Genomic DNA, 21,271 nt, shown 5'->3' with positions numbered 1-21,271 from the left:
AAAATATTATGTACCCTGCTCCCTATATTGGTACTATCCAGGTTTTTAATATTGGAATAAAAGTTAATTTTTAGGGTCAAATTCTTTTTGCTCTCGTGGTTTTTTCAGAATATTTGATCCAATAATCGTTTGAGGTTTTTTTTAAATTTGATAGTCCCATACTGTTTGCCAATGTATTTATTGCAAGGCCTGGCCTGCCCCAAAGCTACACGCAACCCAATAACCCTTTGAATGGACGTAGTGGATGGCCACAGGAAGCCAAACTTCCCACTATTAGGAAGTTGGTACTACCATATTGTTTGACTATGCAGTGAATTGCAGTGTTGAGACTGAAGAACCTCCATTGGTGAATTGCAGTGGTGAGGCTAAAGAACACATGGCAATGGAGAATTGCAGTGATGAGGATGAAGAGCTAGCAGTGGAGAATTGCAGTGTTGAGCCTGGAGAACCTGCAGTGGAGAATTTCAGTCTTGAAGCTGAAGAACCTGCAGTGCAAAATCTCTGTGTTGAGGATAAAGACCCAAAAGTTGAAATTTGCATTGTTGAAGCAGCTGACCAATCCCTACAGTTCCCATTATTATGAACTGGATCTCCCATACTGTTTGGCTATGCAGTGAATGCAAGGCCTGCCCCAAATTTGCATGTACCTCAATCCCCCTTGGAAGAAACGTGGGGGAGGGCCTTGTAAAAAAAAAACCCATTATAAAAAAAGCATGTCTCCTATATTTGTAATGCTCATACACTAATTGTATGGGCTGGCAAACATTTCCCCCTGGGGGGTACACATCAACATAATGTGTATACATTTTTTTTACTGACATCAAAAACACCCTTTAACACAATAAACTTGCGTTGCATCATGGACCACGGTCACCATGGTGATCTAGTGGTGCTGGATCAGGAGAAGGAGGACAACACTGACACTGGGAAAAGGTTGAAGCGTTCCAGGGGGCCGAATACTTTCGCAAGGCACTGTATGTGTGCCAGATTGCTAACAGGCAAGACTTCTGTGTCCTCTTCAAGAGGATGACTGACCATGCGCTCCTCCTCCTCCCTGTCCTCAGGCTATCCAGACTGAACAGACAGTATGACAGTTGTGCTTGTAGTACTGTCTAGAGCACATGAAAGTAGCTCCTGTTCTACCTCCTCCTCCTCTTCCTCATTGTCACCCAATCCACTTTGGGATGAGATGAGGCTGGGCTGTGTGTAATCACAGTTTATGGTTCCTTGCTCCGTCTCATCACTCTCTGCCTGCAATGCATCCTCTTTGATTGTGAGCAGAGAGCATTTCATAACACAGAGAAGTGGGCTGGTGTCACTAATTATGGCATCATCGCCGCTCACCATCTTGGTGGAGCCCTCAAATGCCACATTTTTTAGACCACAGATGGGTGAGCCATGTGACGAATACACCCCACTTAAAAATATCTCTCCTGTATTTTTTTTTTTTTCCACAGCAATATTGTGCCAATAACTAAGACAGACCAAAAAAAGGTCAATGTAGACCTGAAATGCCACAATTTTTAGACAACACATGGATGAGGCGTGTGAAGGAGATACCACTCTTTCAAATATCTGGCCTGTATTTTAAACAAAAAAAATAGAAAAATAGTGTCACTAACTAGCCAAAGGCACAGCGAGAACAGTTCAATATAGGCCTGAAATACCACAATTTTTAGCCCACAGATAGGTGAGACGTGTGACGGAGATACCATGTGGCTTGTCTTATTTTTTTTACAGCAAAATAGTGTCACTAACTAGGGTAGAACACAGCAAAACAGTTCAATGGAGGCCTGAAATGCCACAATTTTTAGCCCACAGATAGATGAGGCATGTCAAGGAGATACCACACTTTCAAAAATCTGGCCTGTATTTTTTTTTTTTTGCCAGTAAACTGTGTCAATCAGTAGGTTTAGACACAAAAACAATTCTATGGAGGCCTGAAATGGCACAATTTTGACCGCAATGATATGCGATCTGTGTGTCGGACAAAATCCCGTGGATAATATCTGCCCTGTAGCCAAATATTTTTTGGCAGCAAAATGGTGTCAAGAAATTGTATAAGACACTCCAAAAATTTTTTACAGTACCACAAAAATGGCAGAATTTTCTGCGCACTTAGATGTGATGGCTGCGATGGGCAAACCCATTTAAAATAGCTGGATTTTCACGCTGTACTATAAAGCGGATCTAGCCGTATTCTGCAGTGTCAACAAGAAAATGGAGAAAAAAAAGTGTGCTGTGGATTGCTTTTGAATAAAATAATCAAGATTAAGATGCAAAAAAAAAAATTCCTGGCCACTGATACCTGGGGCTATGTATATACCTTCAATATATGTAATAGGCAGCAGCAGACAGTAATGGAATGGGCCTTCTTGACATATGCAATGAAGTATGCCAAATATAATGCCTGCCTGCCTAGCAGTGATATCTGTATACCCACATACACTCCCTGCCTATCTAGCACTGCAATCTATATACCCCGTAATTAGTCCTTAGAAGGACTGTTGGTTTACCTGGATTTATAGATTCAACAATGGTATACCCACCCTAACTGATACCCAACTTATTCTGTCCCTATTGCTGCAGCAACTCTCCCTACACAGGTCATTCCAGAGCTGACTGTGACGAGCAGGGCGGTGCCTAGTCTGATATAGACTTGATGACGCTGTACGGCCAGCCAATCACTACAATGCCACAACCAACATGGCTGCAGCATTACAGTGCATGGCAGACAATCCCTGTATGCTGATTGGTGCTCTAAAGAGCGGCAAACATGCAGGGCGGGGACCTGAACTCCCGCCTAACAATCCCAGAAATGCTCGACGCTCGCCGAGTACTGCGAGTACAGCGATGCTCAGGCGAGTACCGAGCATTACCGAGTATGCTTGCTCATCACTATTTTTTGAGTTTTCCTTTTTTTTCCTTATCCTGTTCAAAAACCATAACTTTTTTTAAAAATAATTCTTCAATCTACAAAACTTTATCAGAAATTTGCTTTCTGTGGAAATATTTGTATTAGTTCTGAATGTAGTTCCATATAAAAATCTATTCCAGCACCTCAAAATGTAAAATCGGTCCTTATTACTTTGTTTAGAAAGTTGCACTTGTGCCGTTGTATGTTATTTTGTGAAAAACTTGTAGGAGTTTTGAATAACCTAAATATTTGAATAAAAACTTGTGACCAGCAACTTTTTTGTAATTTTCCATCCAGGACATTGGGTGAGGGCTTAGATATTTTGAATGTAATGTTTTTCCCAGTTTTTGAAATAATGCAGTGATCAAAAATGGTAATACTTGCTGTAACGGGGTCTTCTGTGCTGTAATACCTCTTACATTACCACCCCGTGTTTCAGGAGGTCCACTCTGCTTTTCCTCACTTCTGGATGAAGGACGCTGGCTCGAAAGGCTTTGTAACATGGGAACATATAAAAGATCACTGCTTCTCCACGTATTTCCAGTGTGACAATATTTTACTCACCGGTCTCAGAATATATATATACATACAGAGGACAGGACAATCAATATGTGTCGGGCCAGTAGATAACAGGCTCCAATTAAGACGCCAGACGCACATTACAATAGCCGCAGGTGGCCGGCGACCCCCGATCATTTGCCGTGAGATTTACAAAGGTTGGGGGAGGTCAGAAGTGGGATATCTCATTTACCTCTGCCCAGGGGTCGCAGCCAGTCAGTTGCTGCATTAGGGGTATGCATCTCACATTGCATCTCACATTGCACCTATCATACATGCATCTCCTATTCGGGGTGCTGTTAGGTTCTGTAACTCTTGCATTTCAATTTTTTTTCTCATTCAGGCATTTATGTGTTAACTAATTTTGTATTTTAATAAATCGTACTTTATTCGGTCGTCCATGACAGCACCACCTGAGAGAGGGATCCGCCCTTCCTAGGAACAGGAAAACCTACAGATACAAAAGGGTGGCACCTCTCCCACGCATCAGTTGGTTTCCTGTTCCTAACAAGGACAGAACTCCCTACAGATCGTCCGTCATGGATAACCGAATTCCCAGGCCAGCGGACCGACTCAGGTAGCGGGGGGTTCTCCTACCTCGGTCTCGCTGGGGGCCCTGGATGCGCCACGGTGGGTCCGGGTAGGATTTCCACGGCAGTGGTAGGAGCAGGCGGAAACAGGGTCCGGTGGGCGCCTTCTCCATGGGGCCGGTGAGGTAAGCGGTGTCCCCCTGTGTCTCCTTCCCCCGGGGGTGCGGCCCGTTCGGGCGGGCGCCGCCGGCGGTGTCCCACAAAGGGAGCGGCGGTTCCGAGCCGGCGGCGCAGTGCTAGCCCCTTGCCGCGCGTCCCCGTGGCCTCTGTCGCGCGGCGGAGGTGACGCGGCGGAGGGGGCGGGGCCTAGCGCCGAAACCGGAAGTCGGATGCCGGCTCGACTTCCGGTTGTTGTGGACACGTGCCGATGCGCGCCCGCCGCCTGAGGGGGCCGGGCAGGCCTGAAGGGAAGGATCGCGAGGAGCGGTCCAATGGGGGGCCCGAACACCGGACGGAGTTCCTGCTGATCCAGAGGGGATGCCTTCTTAAGACAGAAGGCATTGCTGCTGAGGTGCTTCTGGAGGCCCAGCGATGGACACAACAGAAGCCCCCATGGACCCACAAGAGGTGCAGCCCGTGGCAAAGCACCCCAGTGACCAGCCTAAGAGGCGGAAGGAGGGACGTTCGAGTGGACAGAGCCACAGTAGTTCCTCTAGGCCAAAGGATCCTCCTGCAGCCCCCCATGATCCGGTACCTGTCCTCATCTGCAAGGGTAAGAGATCTGCGAGAATGTATCCTAATGCAGTGTCCCCTTATGTGTTTGATTCTCAGGGGAAGAAGGCCACAGGGAAGCAGAAGCACAAGGAATGTTCCCTCTGTAGTTGCCCCTTACCAGATGGCCACCCTAAGAGATTGTGTCAGTCTTGCGTGAGACAGACGGTAGGGACGGAGATGAGGGGTAGAACGTGAGTGGAGTATCAGACTCTTACACTCTTCCCTATTTATGCAGGTAGCGGAAGAAGCTCCAAGCTTCGCTACAGACCTGAGGCAATTAATCAGGACTGAAATAAAAGCCCTATCAAAAGAAGATTCTTCTAAAAGAAGACGGGCTATTGTTTCAGGCTCAGAATCTTCAGTCGGCCCTAGGAGGGAAGATATCTCCTCAGAGTCCTCGGCCTCCTCTTCTTCTTCCGAAGAGGATTCCAGCCAGTTCTGTTTTCCCTTGGACCAAATGGATAAATTAATTAAAACCATAAGGTCAACCATGGGGGTTGAAGAAAAAAAGACAGAACTGTCTGCTCAGGACATTATGTTCGGGGGTCTAGACCCCAGAAAGCAAAGGACTTTTCCATTAAACGAAAGAGTCCAGAGCCTGATAGACAGGGAGTGGAAAAAAACGGAAAAAAGGGGTTCTATGCCGCCTGCTTTCAAGCGAAGATACCCCTTTGAGGACCCAATAGTAAGTCGATGGGATAAGGCCCCCAAGCTGGATGCAGCGGTAGCTAAGGCCTCCAAAAAGTCATCTATACCCTTCGACGATATGGCCTCCCTTAAAGACCCCCTAGATAAAAAGGCAGATTCCTTTTTAAAGGGCACATGGGAGATGTCAGCAGGCGCCCTAAGGCCAGCAATAGCAGCCACGTGCGCAGCCAGATCCATGATGGTTTGGCTGGATCAATTGGACTCCCAGCTAAAGGATGGAACCTCGCGAGCTTCCATCCGTAAGTCTCTTCCAATTATCCAGAATGCTGCTGCCTTTCTGGCAGATGCCTCGGCAGACTCAGTAAGAATGGCGGCCAGGTCTGCAAGTTTGTCTAATTCGGCCCGAAGAGCCCTCTGGTTAAAATGCTGGCCGGGAGATATCCAAGCCAGGTCCCGTCTCTGTTCTATCCCCTGTGAGGGTGAATACTTGTTAGACCCCGTCCTAGACGAACTGTTAGAGAAAGCCGGGGATGAGAAAAAGAAATTTCCGAGTCTGCCGAATACATCCTGGAGACGTCCCTTTTCTAGGAAAGGGTATTCCCGCAGGAGGCAGGCCAGAGATCAGAACAGATGGGACAACAAGAAAACCAGAGGTACGGGCTTCATGTTCGGAGGAGGTGGGCGCCAAGAAGGTCCATCACGGGATAATAAGAAGCCGCCCCAATGACTAGTGGCTCCGGTAGGAGGAAGATTATCTGCCTTCTACCCAGCCTGGGCCAGAATCTCAAATAGCAGCTGGATACTGGGGGTGATAGCTACAGGACTGCACCTAGAGTTCTCCTGCGTTCCCCAAGATCGGTTCAGGGTAACTCCGTTCAAATCTTCCCCGCTAGAACAAGCTGCCCTGGAGACCGAGGTCCTCGAGCTACTGGACAAAAAAGTCCTGACGAGAGTTCCAGAGGAAGAGAGGGGGAAAGGCTTCTATTCCCCCCTGTTCTTGGTCCGCAAACCGGACGACTCATTTAGGGCTATATTTAACCTCAAAGCCCTCAATAAATTCCTGGTCGTACGTCCGTTTAAAATGGAAACAATTAACACCACAATAAAGATGCTGTTTCAAAACTGCTTCATGGTGGTCCTAGATCTGAAAGACGCTTACTACCATATACCCATATGTCTAGCACACCAACCTTTCCTTAGACTGGCGGTTCAGTTGGAGGGGTCAATCCAGCACTTCCAGTACGCGGCCTTACCCTTCGGGGTGGCAGTTGCGCCCCGAGTATTCACCAAAGTGATGGCAGAGGTGATGGCCCATCTGCGCAAGCTAAACATTCTAATCGTTCCCTATCTAGATGACCTCCTTATAATAGGCAGTTCAGCCGAGCAGTGTTTAGAACAATTACAGAAAACAACGGCGGCTCTAGAGCGGTTGGGATGGCTACTTAATATCAAAAAATCCCGTTTGCAGCCATTAAAAATTCAACAATTTTTAGGCCTAACCCTAGATTCTAAAAAGCAGGAATGCCGTCTGCCCCCAGAGAAGCTGCTGCACCTGCATGGCCGGTCCTGAACGCTTCCAACAACCCCTCCATGTCCCTCAGGAAAGCCATGTCCCTGTTGGGTTCCCTCTCATCCTGCATTCCCGCGGTCCAGTGGGCCCAAGTTCATACGAGAACTCTACAGGGCGAAGTTTTATGGTATCAGAGGATTCTTGGGGGTAACTTAGAAGGTCGACTGACCTTATCCAGAAACACAATAGAGTCCCTGGAGTGGTGGCTAGAAAGAAATAACTTGTCTAGAGGGGTCCCTTGGGAGTATAACATTACCCGCGTGGTCACCACGGATGCAAGTCCTTCCGGCTGAGGGGCGCATATGGAGGAAATTCTGGTCCAGGGCCTATGGGAACGGGATCAGATACAAATGTCTTCTAATTTGAAAGAATTGACAGCGGTAGTACACGCAGCTAAAGAGCTCCATATGTATCTATAGGGCCATCACGTACGAGTTCTCTCGGACAATCGAGTGGCCGTGGCCTATATCAACCACCAAGGCGGAACTCGATCCAAAACTCTGATGAATGTGGCAGGACAGTTGTTCCAGCTAGCAGAGCGGCATTTTTTATCTCTCACGGCTCTTCACATAAGAGGAAAAGAGAACGTCGCGGCAGATTTCCTAAGCCGCAATCTGTTAAAACAAGGAGAGTGGGCCTTAAACACCTCCATTTTCGTTAAGATCGTGCAGAGATGGGGGTCATCCAGAGGTGGATCTATTCGCCACCAAGGAGAACTCAAAAACGAGACAGTTTTGCTCCCTAAATCCCAGGGAGACTCCTCTGGCAGTAGATGCGCTACTGATAAAATGGGACTTCAGGCTAGCCTACGCCTTTCCTCCCCTAGCTCTACTTCCTCTGGTGTTGAGGAAGATCAGGAAGGACAGGGCAAGGGTCATAGTCATCGCCCCGTTCTGGCCCAGAAGAGCATGGTTCTCGAACCTCAGGATCATGTCGGTAGACGATCCTTGGGTTCTCCCGGACATCCCGGACCTTCTGTCCCAAGGCCCGGTCTTCCACCCTCAGGTGGCTGGCCTACATCTCACGGCGTGGAATTTGAGCGGTCACTGCTAAAAAGTAAAGGCTTCTCCCCAGACCTAATTGACACTCTACTAAAAAGTAGGAAAGTGGTGACAACTAAGATTTACGTCAGAATTTGGAAAAGATTCCTCCAAAGCTCAAATATAAATACTGATGATTCCGTCCCTATAGGCCAGATCTTGGAATTTTTACAAAAAGGGCTGGACCTGGGTCTCTCCACAGTACCCTTAAAGTACAGGTATCTGCCTTAGGGGCCCTCTTTAGCTGCAACATCGCGGCTAATTACTGGGTCAATAGGTTTATCAAAGCAGCGAGTAGATCCAGACCAATAGTAAAGAATAGACTCACGCCATGGGATTTGAACCTAGTCCTCACAGCTATGACAGAAGTGCCATTTGAACCCATCTCGTCAGCCTCTATTAGGAGCCTGTCCCTCAAGATAGCTTTCCTGATAGCCATAACGTCAGCCCGTAGGGTAAGCGACATTCAGGCATTGTCTAGGCGCCCACCTTTTCTTCAGGTAAAAGAGGATAGGGTAATACTTAGACCTGACCCAGCATATTTACCAAAAGTAGCCTCCAGCTTTCATAGGTCGCAGGAAATAGTCCTTCCATCCTTCCTCCCTAAACCAACTAATGAGAAAGAGGAGAAGCTACACACTTTAGATGTTAGGAGATGCCTCTTGGAGTATCTAGCGGCTACCGATCCCTGGAAGAAGGACAATGCCCTCTTTGTCTCCTACCAAGGCCCTAGGAAAGGTCTTAGGGTGTCCAAAAGTACACTAGCCAGATGGATTAGAGAAGCAATCTCGTTAGCTTATACCTCAAAAGGTAGAGTAGCTCCGGAGAAATTGAAGGCGCATTCCACCAGAGCCGTGGCGACCTCGTGGGCCGAGAGATCGGAAGTCTCCATCGACCAGATTTGTAAGGCGGCCACTTGGTCCTCTCCGAGCACTTTTTATAGTCATTATAGGCTAGACTTGGGTGCTTCTGCAGATCTCTCCTTCGGTATCAGGGTTCTGCAGGCTGTAGTCCCCCCCCTAAAGTAGTGATTACTCTCTGTAATTCTCTCAGGTGGTGCTGTCATGGACGACCGAATAAAGTCTTAGTTACTCACCGGTTAATGGTATTTTTCGGAGTCCATGACAGCACCCATAGATTCCCTTACCTTAGTCAATTTGGGTGTGCACGTCTTCCCTTTGTACATATCCACGGGTGATAATAATTTAAGTATTAATATTGTTGTACATATAATCATGCATTAACCTTGGAGGTCCTCTTTTATGCTCTGTAATCCAACTGATGCGTGGGAGAGGTGCCGCCCTTTTGTATCTGTAGGTTTTCCTGTTCCTAGGAAGGGCGGATCCCTCTCTCAGGTGGTGCTGTCATGGACTCCGAAAAATACCGTTAACCGGTGAGTAACTAAGACTTTTTCGATACCAAATATGATTATCTGTTTATTTTCATTTTCTTCATTTTGGAAGCGGAGAAAGGGAAGTGGTTTTTTATGTATATAATGTCTGTTCTTTTCCTCAACTTTGTACTTTATTTTGTGGCCGCCCTAGGGAACTGGATCCTGTGGTCTTATACTATATACTGCATTACTATTGTATTGCAGAACATGTGTGATCAGCTCCCATCATCCCGCCTCTCCCCTACCTTCTAAGTCTCCAATTATAGGATATATTGATAGAAAAATCACGCTTCTCCCTTAAAGAAAAGCCCGTGACTGAGCTTCACAGGAGGGCGAACATGGCAGTTAGAAGATATTCACCAGCACACAGTCAATGACAATATTTAAACAATTAAATTGCAGTGATCGGAGCTAGCTCCAGTTGCTGCACTTACACATAGATGTCAGCTGTGTAACACAGACGTCATATGCCTGATCGGACACGAAAAAAGATTACAGCCCAGGGAACACGGGAAACATTCATGCATGTGGTGATGGAGTCAGTGATGGACTTTGGCTGGATATGTTTCTAGAGCTGTAGTAGGAGATGAAGATGTCATCCTCATCATGAAGTAGTTATTTCTCATGTCACGTGTAATGAATATCTCCTGCAGTATTGCTAATGCCGATTCCAGGGTCGGTAAATGAGATGAGAATTAGCAATTAAAGAGATGTTGGCTATGTAACACAGACTACATCTGTCTGATCTGACACGACAAGATTATATCCGGGGGAGCACAGGAAACATTCATACAGGCGACCGGTGGTGTTGTAGTCAGTGACGGACTCTGGCCAGATATATTATCCAGAACCATAGTAAAAGATGAAGATGTCCTCACCATGAAGTAGTTATTCCTCATGTCACGTGTAATGAATATCTCCTGCAGTATTGTTAATGCCGATTCCAGTGCCGGTAAATGAGACGAGAATTAGCATTATGGAAGATGAGAAACAATTAGCTGCCGACTCCGAGGGAGAAACTGCTTGTTTCTGTGGCCTAAAATATATGTTTTATTTGGTTAGGTTTCCTGCCAGTCTCTTATTTCCTGGTGAGTCCCGACGAACCTGTTACCCTTATTGTTAATCAGTAGCCCTATCAGGGGATCTTGGAGAAGACAGTATCATTGTATGTATCAAGTTCCTTTAACGTGTCAGGATGTCACCATACATTACTTCATGGAGGAGTGGGAGTATTTAGAAGGACACAAAGATTTGTACAAGGACGTCATGATGGAGGTTCCCCAGCCCCCCACATCTCCAGGTAATAGACAGGGCTAAATACACACAGCCTATAATTCTGTATGTTAAGAGTGAATTCAGTCTCTGTATGTGTTTCCTCCAGATCTCTCCAATAATAGGACAACACCAGAGAGATGTCCCCGTCCTCTTCTTCCACAGGACTGTAAACAAGAAAATCCCGATGTTCCTCAGGATCATCAGGTAGATGGAGAGAAAGTGTCATGAGATCTCTCCTATGATGTGTAAACGGTTGTGAAGGTCTTGTGCTCAGTTTTGTTCTATCTACCAGTGTTACATGTATTATATATTTTATACTTGTGTAATGAGAACGTCGGAGATGGCAGGATTAGAGCCGATCATAGATGTGACTTCTCCATCTGTCTGTGACTTTTACAACATTTGTTTCAGGAAAAAGATCTTACCCATAATAATATTACAGAGACATATGTGAGGAGTGATGACGGGTGTAAAGAAGAGATTCCTACGTATGACTACCCAGGTGAGTAGGAACCAGTAAATGCAGAGAAGTCACAGTCTTCTCAGTCACTGGTTGTGGCTGCTTTATTATTGCTGTAGTCCGGGTATATCACAATCAAGTAGTCACCATACTGCCACTGATCCATCACTTCCTGCTCCATCCTAAACTGGCCCTGTTGCTTCGGGTTTTGCTGGACCTTTTTCTGGAGTGAAATCCATGACAATGGGGTATTCGAGATTCAAGGTAGCTTCCAGGTCCCTATATTGTACTTATGCCCCCATATTGTAGTTTTGTTCCCATCTACATACCCATATTGTAGTAATGTTCCCATATTTTATATCCCCTATTGTGCCGCTCTTCACATACACACATATTAAAAAGACAAACAAAAAGAAAGATTCTTCTCATGTGACCTCTGTTCTCTTGGAGTCTTTTCTGCACATGTGGCCCGCAAGCACTGTAGATCCCTTGAAGATCACAACCTGGTTGAGGATTGGCTGACGGCAGCTCTTCATTTCAGCTGAATGTGCGTCCTTGGATGCACATTCAATGGAAATGTATTGCCACTCAGAGACACTCTGCACGACAATACCAATGCCAGACACTGGCCAATCAGAGGCCAGCAGATGACATCTGTGTGCTGGCACATGGCTGTGATGTCATACGCTGCCACGTCAGCATGCCTTTGTCAGTTGCTGATTGGCCAGGGGCTGGCAGTGACATTGCTGTGCAGAGAGCCGGTATCGGCACAACAATACATTTCAATTGAATGTGGGTCCAATGATGCATATTCAATTGAAGTAAAGTGCTGGCGTTGGCATCTCCTGGACCAGGCCATGATCATCAAGGGATCTACTGTGCCTACTGGCCACATGAAGCAGCCTCAGGGTCCTCATACGGTCTGCGGGCTACGTCTTTGAAACCCCTGATCTAGATCGATATGTTTTGAAACTCTCAATTTGCATGACCTTAAAAGAGATCCTACAGCAAATAATTAATAAATAACATTTCCCCTATTACATCAGCATCACTTCTCAAACATCATTTTGTAATTTTTAGGAAGTTACAAGGCTTAAACTGTTTAGCAGCAAGTGTTCCTATGTTCCAAGAGATTTACAAAACCTTTTTTTGGTGGAACTAAAAAAAATCCCTAAGTTTGTTTGAGGGGCCTATATCTTATAAAACTGCACTCCTCATACTATCCAAAACCACATTCAGAAAGTTTATTAACCCTTTACTAAGCGGAATGTAAAAATGAAAAATTCCTCTTTTTTTATTAAAATGTTCATTTATGTTTCAGTTTTTTTTTAAAAAAAAAAAGTGAAGTAGGAAATAGACTGCTCATAGAAACATAGAATGTTAGATGGAAGGACCTCCAGCGTTGTGTCCAAATCCCTGCTCAATGCAGAATTCACTAAACATCTTAGACATATCTGTCCAGCTTCTGCTTGAAGACTTCCATTGAAGGAGAATTCGCCACCTCTCGTGGCAGCCTGTTCAACTCAGTGATCACCCTCCCTGTCCAAAACAATTTTCTGATATCTAATCTGTATCTTATCCTTTTCCGTTTCATCCCATTTCATCTCGGAGTCTAGCTTGTTTGAAAGCGGTGAAGTCATCTTGTGTTTTCTTCCAATGCCACTCCACAACCTTGGACACTTGCCAAAGCTTTTTAATGAGGTTATTGTGCCAGGGTTGTGAATTGATTCCCTACACTCTGCCATGTACGAGAGGGGCAACTGAGTCAATAGCTAATGCAAAAGTGGCATTGTAGAAAGCATTGGCACTGTCTGTTTTGTGGAGTGAATATGAAAATGATGATGATCTCTCTAGAAAGTGACATCACTTAAGATATTTATAGACCGCTATTAATTCTTCTCTTAGCCTTCTTTTTTGCAAGCTAAACACTTACAGATCTATTTACCATTCCTTGTAAGACATAGTTTGCAGTCCACTCACCATCCTGGTAGCTCTTCTCTGAAACACTGTAACAAGGTTAATGTGTTTTTTTTATATTATGGTACCCAAAACTGGACACAGAGGATTAGAAAGGGATAATTACTTCACATGATGTGACTATATGCTTCTCTTAATACATCCCAGAACCGTCTTTGCCTTTCTTGCTGTTGCATTGTAGGTACGTGTGCCGACTGGGGGGGTGGTCCCTTTCGGCCACGGAAGAGATGGGAGGCAGATGCAGAAATCTGTTCAATCAGGTCTAAACTTTATTGGGTGTTATCTTGACATCCACAGCAGACACAACAGCTTCTGCTCCTTGGCCTGGGTACCTGTTACCTTCCTTCTGCTTCAATTGACAAAGACCCACCGTGGCTGCCGTTAGACCCATGGCCACAGCGCTTCCCCCTGGCTAAGTCACCCTGCTGTACACCTACTCACTCTTCGGTACCCAAACCTTCCGTCAGCCACTGCCGTTCTTTCCTGTGGTTGCCTTCATAGGGCCACCCCCCTCTCCAAGCAACAGTCTCTGGCTCTCCTCTGTCCTTCCTGAGCCTCTCCTCTTTCTGTCCTCTCCTGTGCTATTCTCACTTCTCTCTTCCGCGTGGGTGTCTCTCCGCCCTGCCCCTGGGACTCTCCTTCCTTATATCTCCTTTTGCTGGAAATCCCCTTACCAGTCCCGTAACTCTGCCTACCATGACTATGCGGTTTCCTAGCCTTAAGCTGCTGTTAAGCCCTTTTCTCACTGCTCTGTCTCCATCTTGTGGCCAAAACCTGGTACTACGTCATCCTGCACTAATTCCCAGCTGTTACCCATATACATACAATAAAGCATAGTGCACATCACCCTTTACATGTTCTTTCCATCTCAGACAGGTCCATAGGTCAGTCCACCCCCTAAAGCATCACTGTTGACTCATGTGTTCTATTAGTATACCCAAGTCTTTTTCACATGTACTGTTGCTTAGTTATATTCCTTCCATTCTGAACATATAATTTTTGCTTTTCTTACCCAGTTGTAGAATTTTGCATTGCTCCCTGTTAAATACCATTATATGAGTTACTGTCCATTGCTCAAGCTCACCACCCATATTGAAAAGTTTCCTACCTCCCATATACTAATGTGCCACAAACAGGAATTTTATATCACCAACCAATTCCCATTTTATTTAGGTGTATCCATATAAATGTCCCACCCTGTAGATCCTTCTGAATACTATTTCTGTCTTCTCTAGTGTTAGCTGTCCCTCCTAGCTTTACATCATCTTCAAATTTCATTATTTTACATTCAGCTCCCTTAGCAAATATGATTTATAAAAATGTTGAACAACACTGAGGCCAATGATATATTATTCTGGATGTTCTCCTTAACACCTTAATGTCCAATGACGGACACAGTCCGTCATCAGACATCTCCCCTGCTTTGATGAGGGCTACGGCGCTGAGCCCGCATCAAAGCCGGGACATGTCAGCTATTTTGAACAGCTGACATGTGCCCGCAATAGGCGCGAGTGGAATCGCCGTCCGCCCGCTCCTATTAACTAGTTAAATCCCGCTGTCAAAGCTGACAGCGGGCATTTACATAGCACTTCCGGCCGCCGGGCCGAAAGTAAGCTCATCGCCGACCCCCGTCACGTGATCGTGGGTCGGCGTCATGTTGCCTGGACAACCAGAGGTCTCATAGAGACCTCTATGGTTGTTCCAGGCTGATGGCTTTCAGCGTCGCCCGGTGGTCGGCGCTGAAAGCACAGGAGTAAATCTGCTACATATGGGCGATCTCCTCATCGCCCATATGTAGCAGAGCCGATCGAGTTGTGCATGTTTCAAGCCTCCTATGGAGGCTATTGAAGCATGCCAAAAGTAAAAAAAAATGTTAAAAAATAAAAAAAAACCTAAAAGATCAAATCACCCCCCTTTCGCCCCAATCAAAATAAAACAGTAAAAAAATCCCACATACACATATTAGGTATCGCCGCGTTCAGAATCGCCCGATCTATCAATAAAAAAAAGCATTAACCCGATCGCCAAACGGCGTAGCAAGAAAAAAGTCAAAACCCCAGAATTACGTTTTTTTGATCGCTGTGACAATGCATTAAAATAAAATAACGGGCGATCAAAAGAACTTGTCTGCATAAAAGTGGTATCATTAAAAATGTCAGCTCGGCACGCAAAAAATAAGCCCTCACCCGACCCCAGATCACGAAAAATGGAGACGCTACGGGTCATGGAAAATGGTGTTGTTTTTTTTTGTTTTGTTTTTTTAGCAAACTTTGGAATTTTTTTTCACCACTTAGATAAAAAAGAACCTAGACATGTTTGGTGTCTATGAACTCGTAATGACCTGGAGAACCATAATGGCAGGTCACTTTTAGCATTTAGTCAACCTACCAAAAGAGCCAAGCAAAAAACAAGTGTGGGATTGCACTTTTTTTGCAATTTCACCGCACTTGGAATTTTTTTCCCGTTTTGTAGTACACGACATGGTAAAATCAATGGTGTTGTTCAAAAGTGAAGAGTAAAGAAAATCTGTAGTTCCAGCTGCGTAAAAACCACTTTAACTTGCTTTATTTGTGTTCAGTAAAACAGGATGTCAAATGACAATAAATTCTCTCCAGGACATGCCAATACACATGGGACAGGTTTCAGGCTTTACACGTTTCGATCTGTATGATCTTTATCAAAAGCCAGATATTAGATATTAGAAAAAAACAGGATATATGAATGTAAAAGTTAACGTTACAATGAAGTAAACCATGAAAAAATCTTTACCTGTTGGAATAATATGTAGAGGTCCACCCGAGTATGACCCCCTCCCCCCCCGCAATGCACGTTTCGGCAAATGGCCTTTCCTGTTATGATCGAGTCACCGAGGAGGAAAAAAACAAAACACAAGCTCAGCCCAGAAAATCAGAGAGGTTGGAAACTAGCGGATTGCAGACCCCTGATCCTATCACACAACTAGCAGTAGCCGTGGAGTGTTCCTATGGTGATCCTAGACACCTCGTCACAGCCGGAGATCTACACAAGCCTAAAGAGAGAAAAGAGAAAAACTGACTGCCCCAGAGCAGACCCCAAAGCAATAGGCAGCCCCCAACATATAATGACGGTGAAGCAAGATGAAAACACTAACACAGACAGAAAGATAGGTTGAGCAAACAATGGGGCCCAAGCTAACTAAAAAGGACATGACAGAAAAGCTGCTGTCTGCAATCTGAGAAAACCCTGCCAAAAAATACTACCAACACAACTGATAAGCAACAAGGACCCTGAAGTTACTAGACTTCAAACCCTATATCAGCACTCAGAATATTCTGGAAGCAGAGCAAAAGAGAACACTGATCAAGGAAAAAGAATCCAGCACGCCCCTGGCTGGGGATGGCTGAACTCAAAAAAACAAGGTAAACAAAACCAAAACTAATAAGTTCAATAGCAGAGCAAAAACTTATCTTTGGGAAGCAGGAATCAGACTGGTCTCCAAGAATCCAGCAGAGAAATCACCAGCGACTCAGAAGGGCGTCGGCTGCCTTATATCCAGTCTGTAGTTCCCGTTACCCAGTCACGATCCACCTGATCAGGTGTTTGGTTTCTTTCATCCAAATCATCCTCACTACCTTCCTTCACCAGAAGAGGGAGATCCTCAGACACAAAAGATGAATGAACAGATGAGCTCACAATACTTTCCCCTTGATAAAGGCCATTTGCTGAAACCTGCATTGGGGGGTCATACTCGGGTGGACCTCTACATACTATTCCAACAGGTAAAGATTTTTTCATGGTTTACTTCATTGTAACATTAACTTTCACATTCATTTATCCTGTTTGGTTCTAATATCTAAAATTGGGGATGGGTGTTATGTACATTCAATATTACCATCATAATCATGTCAAAGTCACCTGTGTTCCCCTTTTTTGTCCGTTTGCCCCTTGTATGCCCCACTTGGTCGCCTTTGTGCTACTATGGTCATGTCTGACTCAATTCCCTTTTCCTTATCTCCTGATCATGCTACAATAAAGATTTAATTTTATATCTTTTGTAAACATCTAGTCTCTTGGACTTTTTTGATCGCTTGTTTTTCTTGTGCTAATGTTCATGTTTTTTGCGATTGTCCATACTAATCCATGTATAAACTCATTACATATTATTGTTTACTAGTATATGTTACAGAATTGCTCTAGTTATTCTAATGGGTTTTTTATCCTTAATATGGTTAAGAACTCAGGGATGCAGGTGTGAGTCGTCAGAATAGCTGCTGTGTGACAAGGTCCCAACGATCGCCGTATCGTTGCTGCATTGTTGAGTAGATCTGCTTGTTTGACAGTTTACTAGCGACCATTTAGTGACGTACCAGCTATCCTTACCAGGTCATATCGTTGTCGGGATCGCTGGAGCATCACTATGTGTAACAGGACCCTTAAGGTCTACTGTTTAATTGTGATCTGCTATTGTCTTACTGAATAATTTGAATTGAGATATTGCTATCAACCTTTCATGTACAAATGTAAAATTATAACAATGTTTTATTCAAAAATATTTTGTTTTCATTTTTAGCAGATGACTGTAGCAGGAGATCAGAGGGACATCTGACATCTTCTTTATCTAAATCGGATGACCTTTGTAACACAAAAGATACAAAAGAAGATAAAGATAATTTTTCAGATAGACCTTCATCTTCTCGCAGTGAAGATATATCATCTGATCCTTTAAAACAGATCCCATCTTCTGATTCATCACGGAAATATTTTAACAGCAAAACAAATCATGTGAAACAGATGAGAACTCACACACTGGAAAAACCATATTCATGTTCAGAATTTGAGAAACGTTTAGCATCTGAGTCACATCTTACTGTACATGAGAAAATTCACAAAGGGGAAAAGTCATATTCCTGCTCGGAACACGGGAAATATTTTAAACCGAAATCAACTTTTGTTAGACAGGAGAGCACTCACACAATAAAGAAGCCATATTCATGCACAGAATGTGGGAAAGTTTTTAAGTATAAATCACGTCTTGTTGCACATGAAAGAATTCACACAGGGGAGAAGCCATATTCCTGCTCAGAATGTGGGAAATATTTTAGCCATAAATCAATTCTTGTTAGACATGAGAGAACTCACACAGTGGAGAAGCCATATTCATGCTCAGATTGTGGGAAATATTTTAGCCATAAATCAATTCTTGCTGGGCACCAGAGAATTCACACAGGGGAGAAGCCATATTCATGCTCAGATTGTGGGAAATATTTTAGCAGGAAAACAAATCTTGTTATACACCAGAGAATTCACTCAGGAGAGAAGCCATATTCATGTTTAGAATGTGAGAAATATTTTATGCTTAAATCCCATCTGGTTAGACACCAGAGAATTCACACAGGGGAGAAGCCATATTCATGTTCAGCATGTGGGAAATGTTTTAGCCAGAAATCGCATCTTGTTGTACACCAGAGAATTCACACAGGGGAGAAGCCATATTCATGCTCAGATTGTGGGAAATATTTTAGCCAGAAATCAATTCTTGTTAGACACATGAGAATTCACACAGGGGAGAAGCCATATTCATGCTCAGAATGTGGGAAATGTTTTAGCTCTAAATTAAGTCTTGTAAGACATGTGAGAACTCACCCAGGTGAGAGTGTTCCATTCTGAGTATACCCCAATACAGCATAATCATAACTTATGATGGATGTTGCATACTTAATCCTACACTTGGGACCCGTTTTATTAGCCAAATTTGATCCAACATTAGATGAACATTTGTAAAATTCTATACGCTATATTTTAGCAAAAAATAGTATAAGATTTTGTTTAATTGATCCCACTTCATTCTCCCATTTACTTTTTCCTGTTCCCTCATTATGACATAAGATATCCAGGATGATATTATCTTGCTATTGCAATTATTCAGTAACAAATTGGATGTTTTTTTTTTTTTTTTTAAATCTCCCTTTTTCTATAAAGTTTTTTTTCCCATTAACAAAGTACATTCTAATCAATAAATCTTGGAATAAAAAGAAGTTTCACTACTGGATGTGTTAAAAGATTGCTCCTGTGCGGAGAGAACCTTAGAAATGTGCCCCGTACTGTGTAATAGCTGTGTCTGACCGTACAGGGACATGTTCTGAACATACCACATGTCCTGGGCAGGGGAAAAAACAAGTGGATGCAGACAGGACAGGACGGGATCACAGCTGATTCTTCCTGTGAGGTAAAATATTTTAACTGGAGTTGAAATGTTTTACCTCACAGAATCTGTGATGCCACACTGTCCTGCCTGTATACTCTTTTACTTCCTCACCTGCCCATGAGCTGTGATCTGTTAAGACCCTTTTCTCCATGGTCAGACACAGCCATTACACAGTACACAGCAGGGGCACATTTATACGATTATCTCAGCACAGGAATATATTTTTTTTTAACATATCCAATTGTGGAACTTTATTACTCCAAGTTCTCTTGATTAAAATGTACTTTGTACAGGGGAAAACAACTGAAAAGCTCGCTACTGCAATTATAGCTATGAAAAACACAAAGGAATTTGGAATTGGCAATCCCCCTCTTCTAGAGATAAAGCAGCCTTTTATTTTAAATACTTATTTGGTATCCTTATTGGTCTATTTTAAAAAACAAAATGCTGGGAATATTTTTTTCTTTTAATCGGATATTTTTATTTCAAATTTTAAAGAGAAATTTCAATAAAACACCCTCCATACCTTTCCTTTCTCCATTTCTCCCGATCTGGAATGCTAGCATTCAATTATCTATAAAGAGACCCCCTGTACTGAAATATTAGGGCTACAGCAGCATCATATGTTATACAGAGGTATACCGCTATCTCCATAATTCTCTGTACAAGGACATATAGACCAGACAAGGTCCTCATATTCAGGCAGTTTCTATTATTCTCAATCGCTCTTTATATGAATAAGATCAGTGAGTCTTATTATACCGAGCAGAGAAGCTCCGGAGACTATGACCCCTTTCCCGGTATTATATGCTGGAGGCCAGGCCCGGAGTATCCAGCAACGGGGGCCTGGAATCTCTCATTCTTGGCTCTATCATTTCTTGTAGAATAAATCCCTTTCTCATACAGTCCTGAAGTAATGACTTTGTTAATCATGTTTTGTAAGAGGATTAATCTGAATCTATCTAAATGTTATCAATTTATGTGTAAGAAACAATAAACGTCCTTCCGCAGTTTTACCGTGTGTGTAGTGTCATTTCTTTTACATACCCTAACAAACAAAGCTTGGGGTCTCAGACCAAACCTTCTGATTATGGTATATTTACAACTCTAGGTTGGGTAACTCAACACTGTCAGCTGCATCCAATGAGAATATGGTTCCTCCTCTGTAATTAACTGATTGCTTAAGAGATGCCTAATATTTATGGAGGTGGAATTATCAGACATAAATATGGTTTTCTACTGATGTATGATAGTGGATAATACTATATCCAATCTATTGGCCAGTACTTTTCCCAATATTTAGACATCCAGTACTTTTCCCAATATTTAGACATAAACTGTCTAAAGAGAGACAGGCCAGTATGAATCTAGTAAGAAGGCATCATTACCAGGCTTTGGCAAGACAACAACAATGGTGTACTGCACTGATGGTGGCAAAGATCCCCTAACCGTATATTTATTAAACACTTCCACTAAAGGGTGACAAAATCTTTATTTCTTTTGTATATTTTCCTTGGAAGGCCATCCACCCAAGGAGGCTTTTCAGTGGTCGTACATCCTATAGTTACAATGTTTCCAAGATTAGAGAAGCTTTTAGGAAAGTCGTTTGATTCCGTAGGTGGTGTTGCCAGATTGGCCTGATGGAGAAATGACATGATCTCATTCATTGTTTGCGATAGTGTAGGAGTATACATTGCTCAAAAAAATAAAGGGAACACTTAAACAACTGAGTATAACTCTAAGTAAATCAAACTTCTGTGAAATCAAACTGTCCACTTAGGAAGCAACACTGATTGACAATAAATTTCACATGCTGTTGTGCAAATGGAATAGACGATAGATGGAAACTACTGGCAATTATCAAGACACCCTCAAAAAAGGAGTGGTTCTGCAGGTGGGGACCACAGACCACATCTCAGTACCAATGCATTCTGGCTGATGTTTT

The 21,271-nt window shown here is 43.7% G+C and overlaps 1 protein-coding gene across 1 annotated transcript in view; it reads left to right on the top strand.

Moving 5' to 3' along the window:
- The window catches only part of LOC141052986 (uncharacterized), a 225,982-nt gene extending 205,640 nt beyond the window's left edge, over positions 1–20,342 (top strand). Inside the window, 1 exon segment of the mRNA XM_073550311.1 lies at positions 18,133–20,342. Within this exon segment, the coding sequence (XP_073406412.1) occupies positions 18,133–18,788 (656 nt within the window). The 3' untranslated portion in view covers positions 18,789–20,342.
- Positions 20,343–21,271: the final 929 nt, after the last annotated feature.

Source organism: Dendrobates tinctorius, unplaced genomic scaffold (genome assembly GCF_039654945.1).
Source record: "Dendrobates tinctorius isolate UK_male_01 unplaced genomic scaffold, ASM3965494v1 ptg000164l, whole genome shotgun sequence".
Lineage (NCBI taxonomy): Eukaryota > Metazoa > Chordata > Amphibia > Anura > Dendrobatidae > Dendrobates > Dendrobates tinctorius.
Note: the sequence above shows the minus strand (reverse complement) of the source record. Positions and strands in the feature narration are given on the sequence as shown.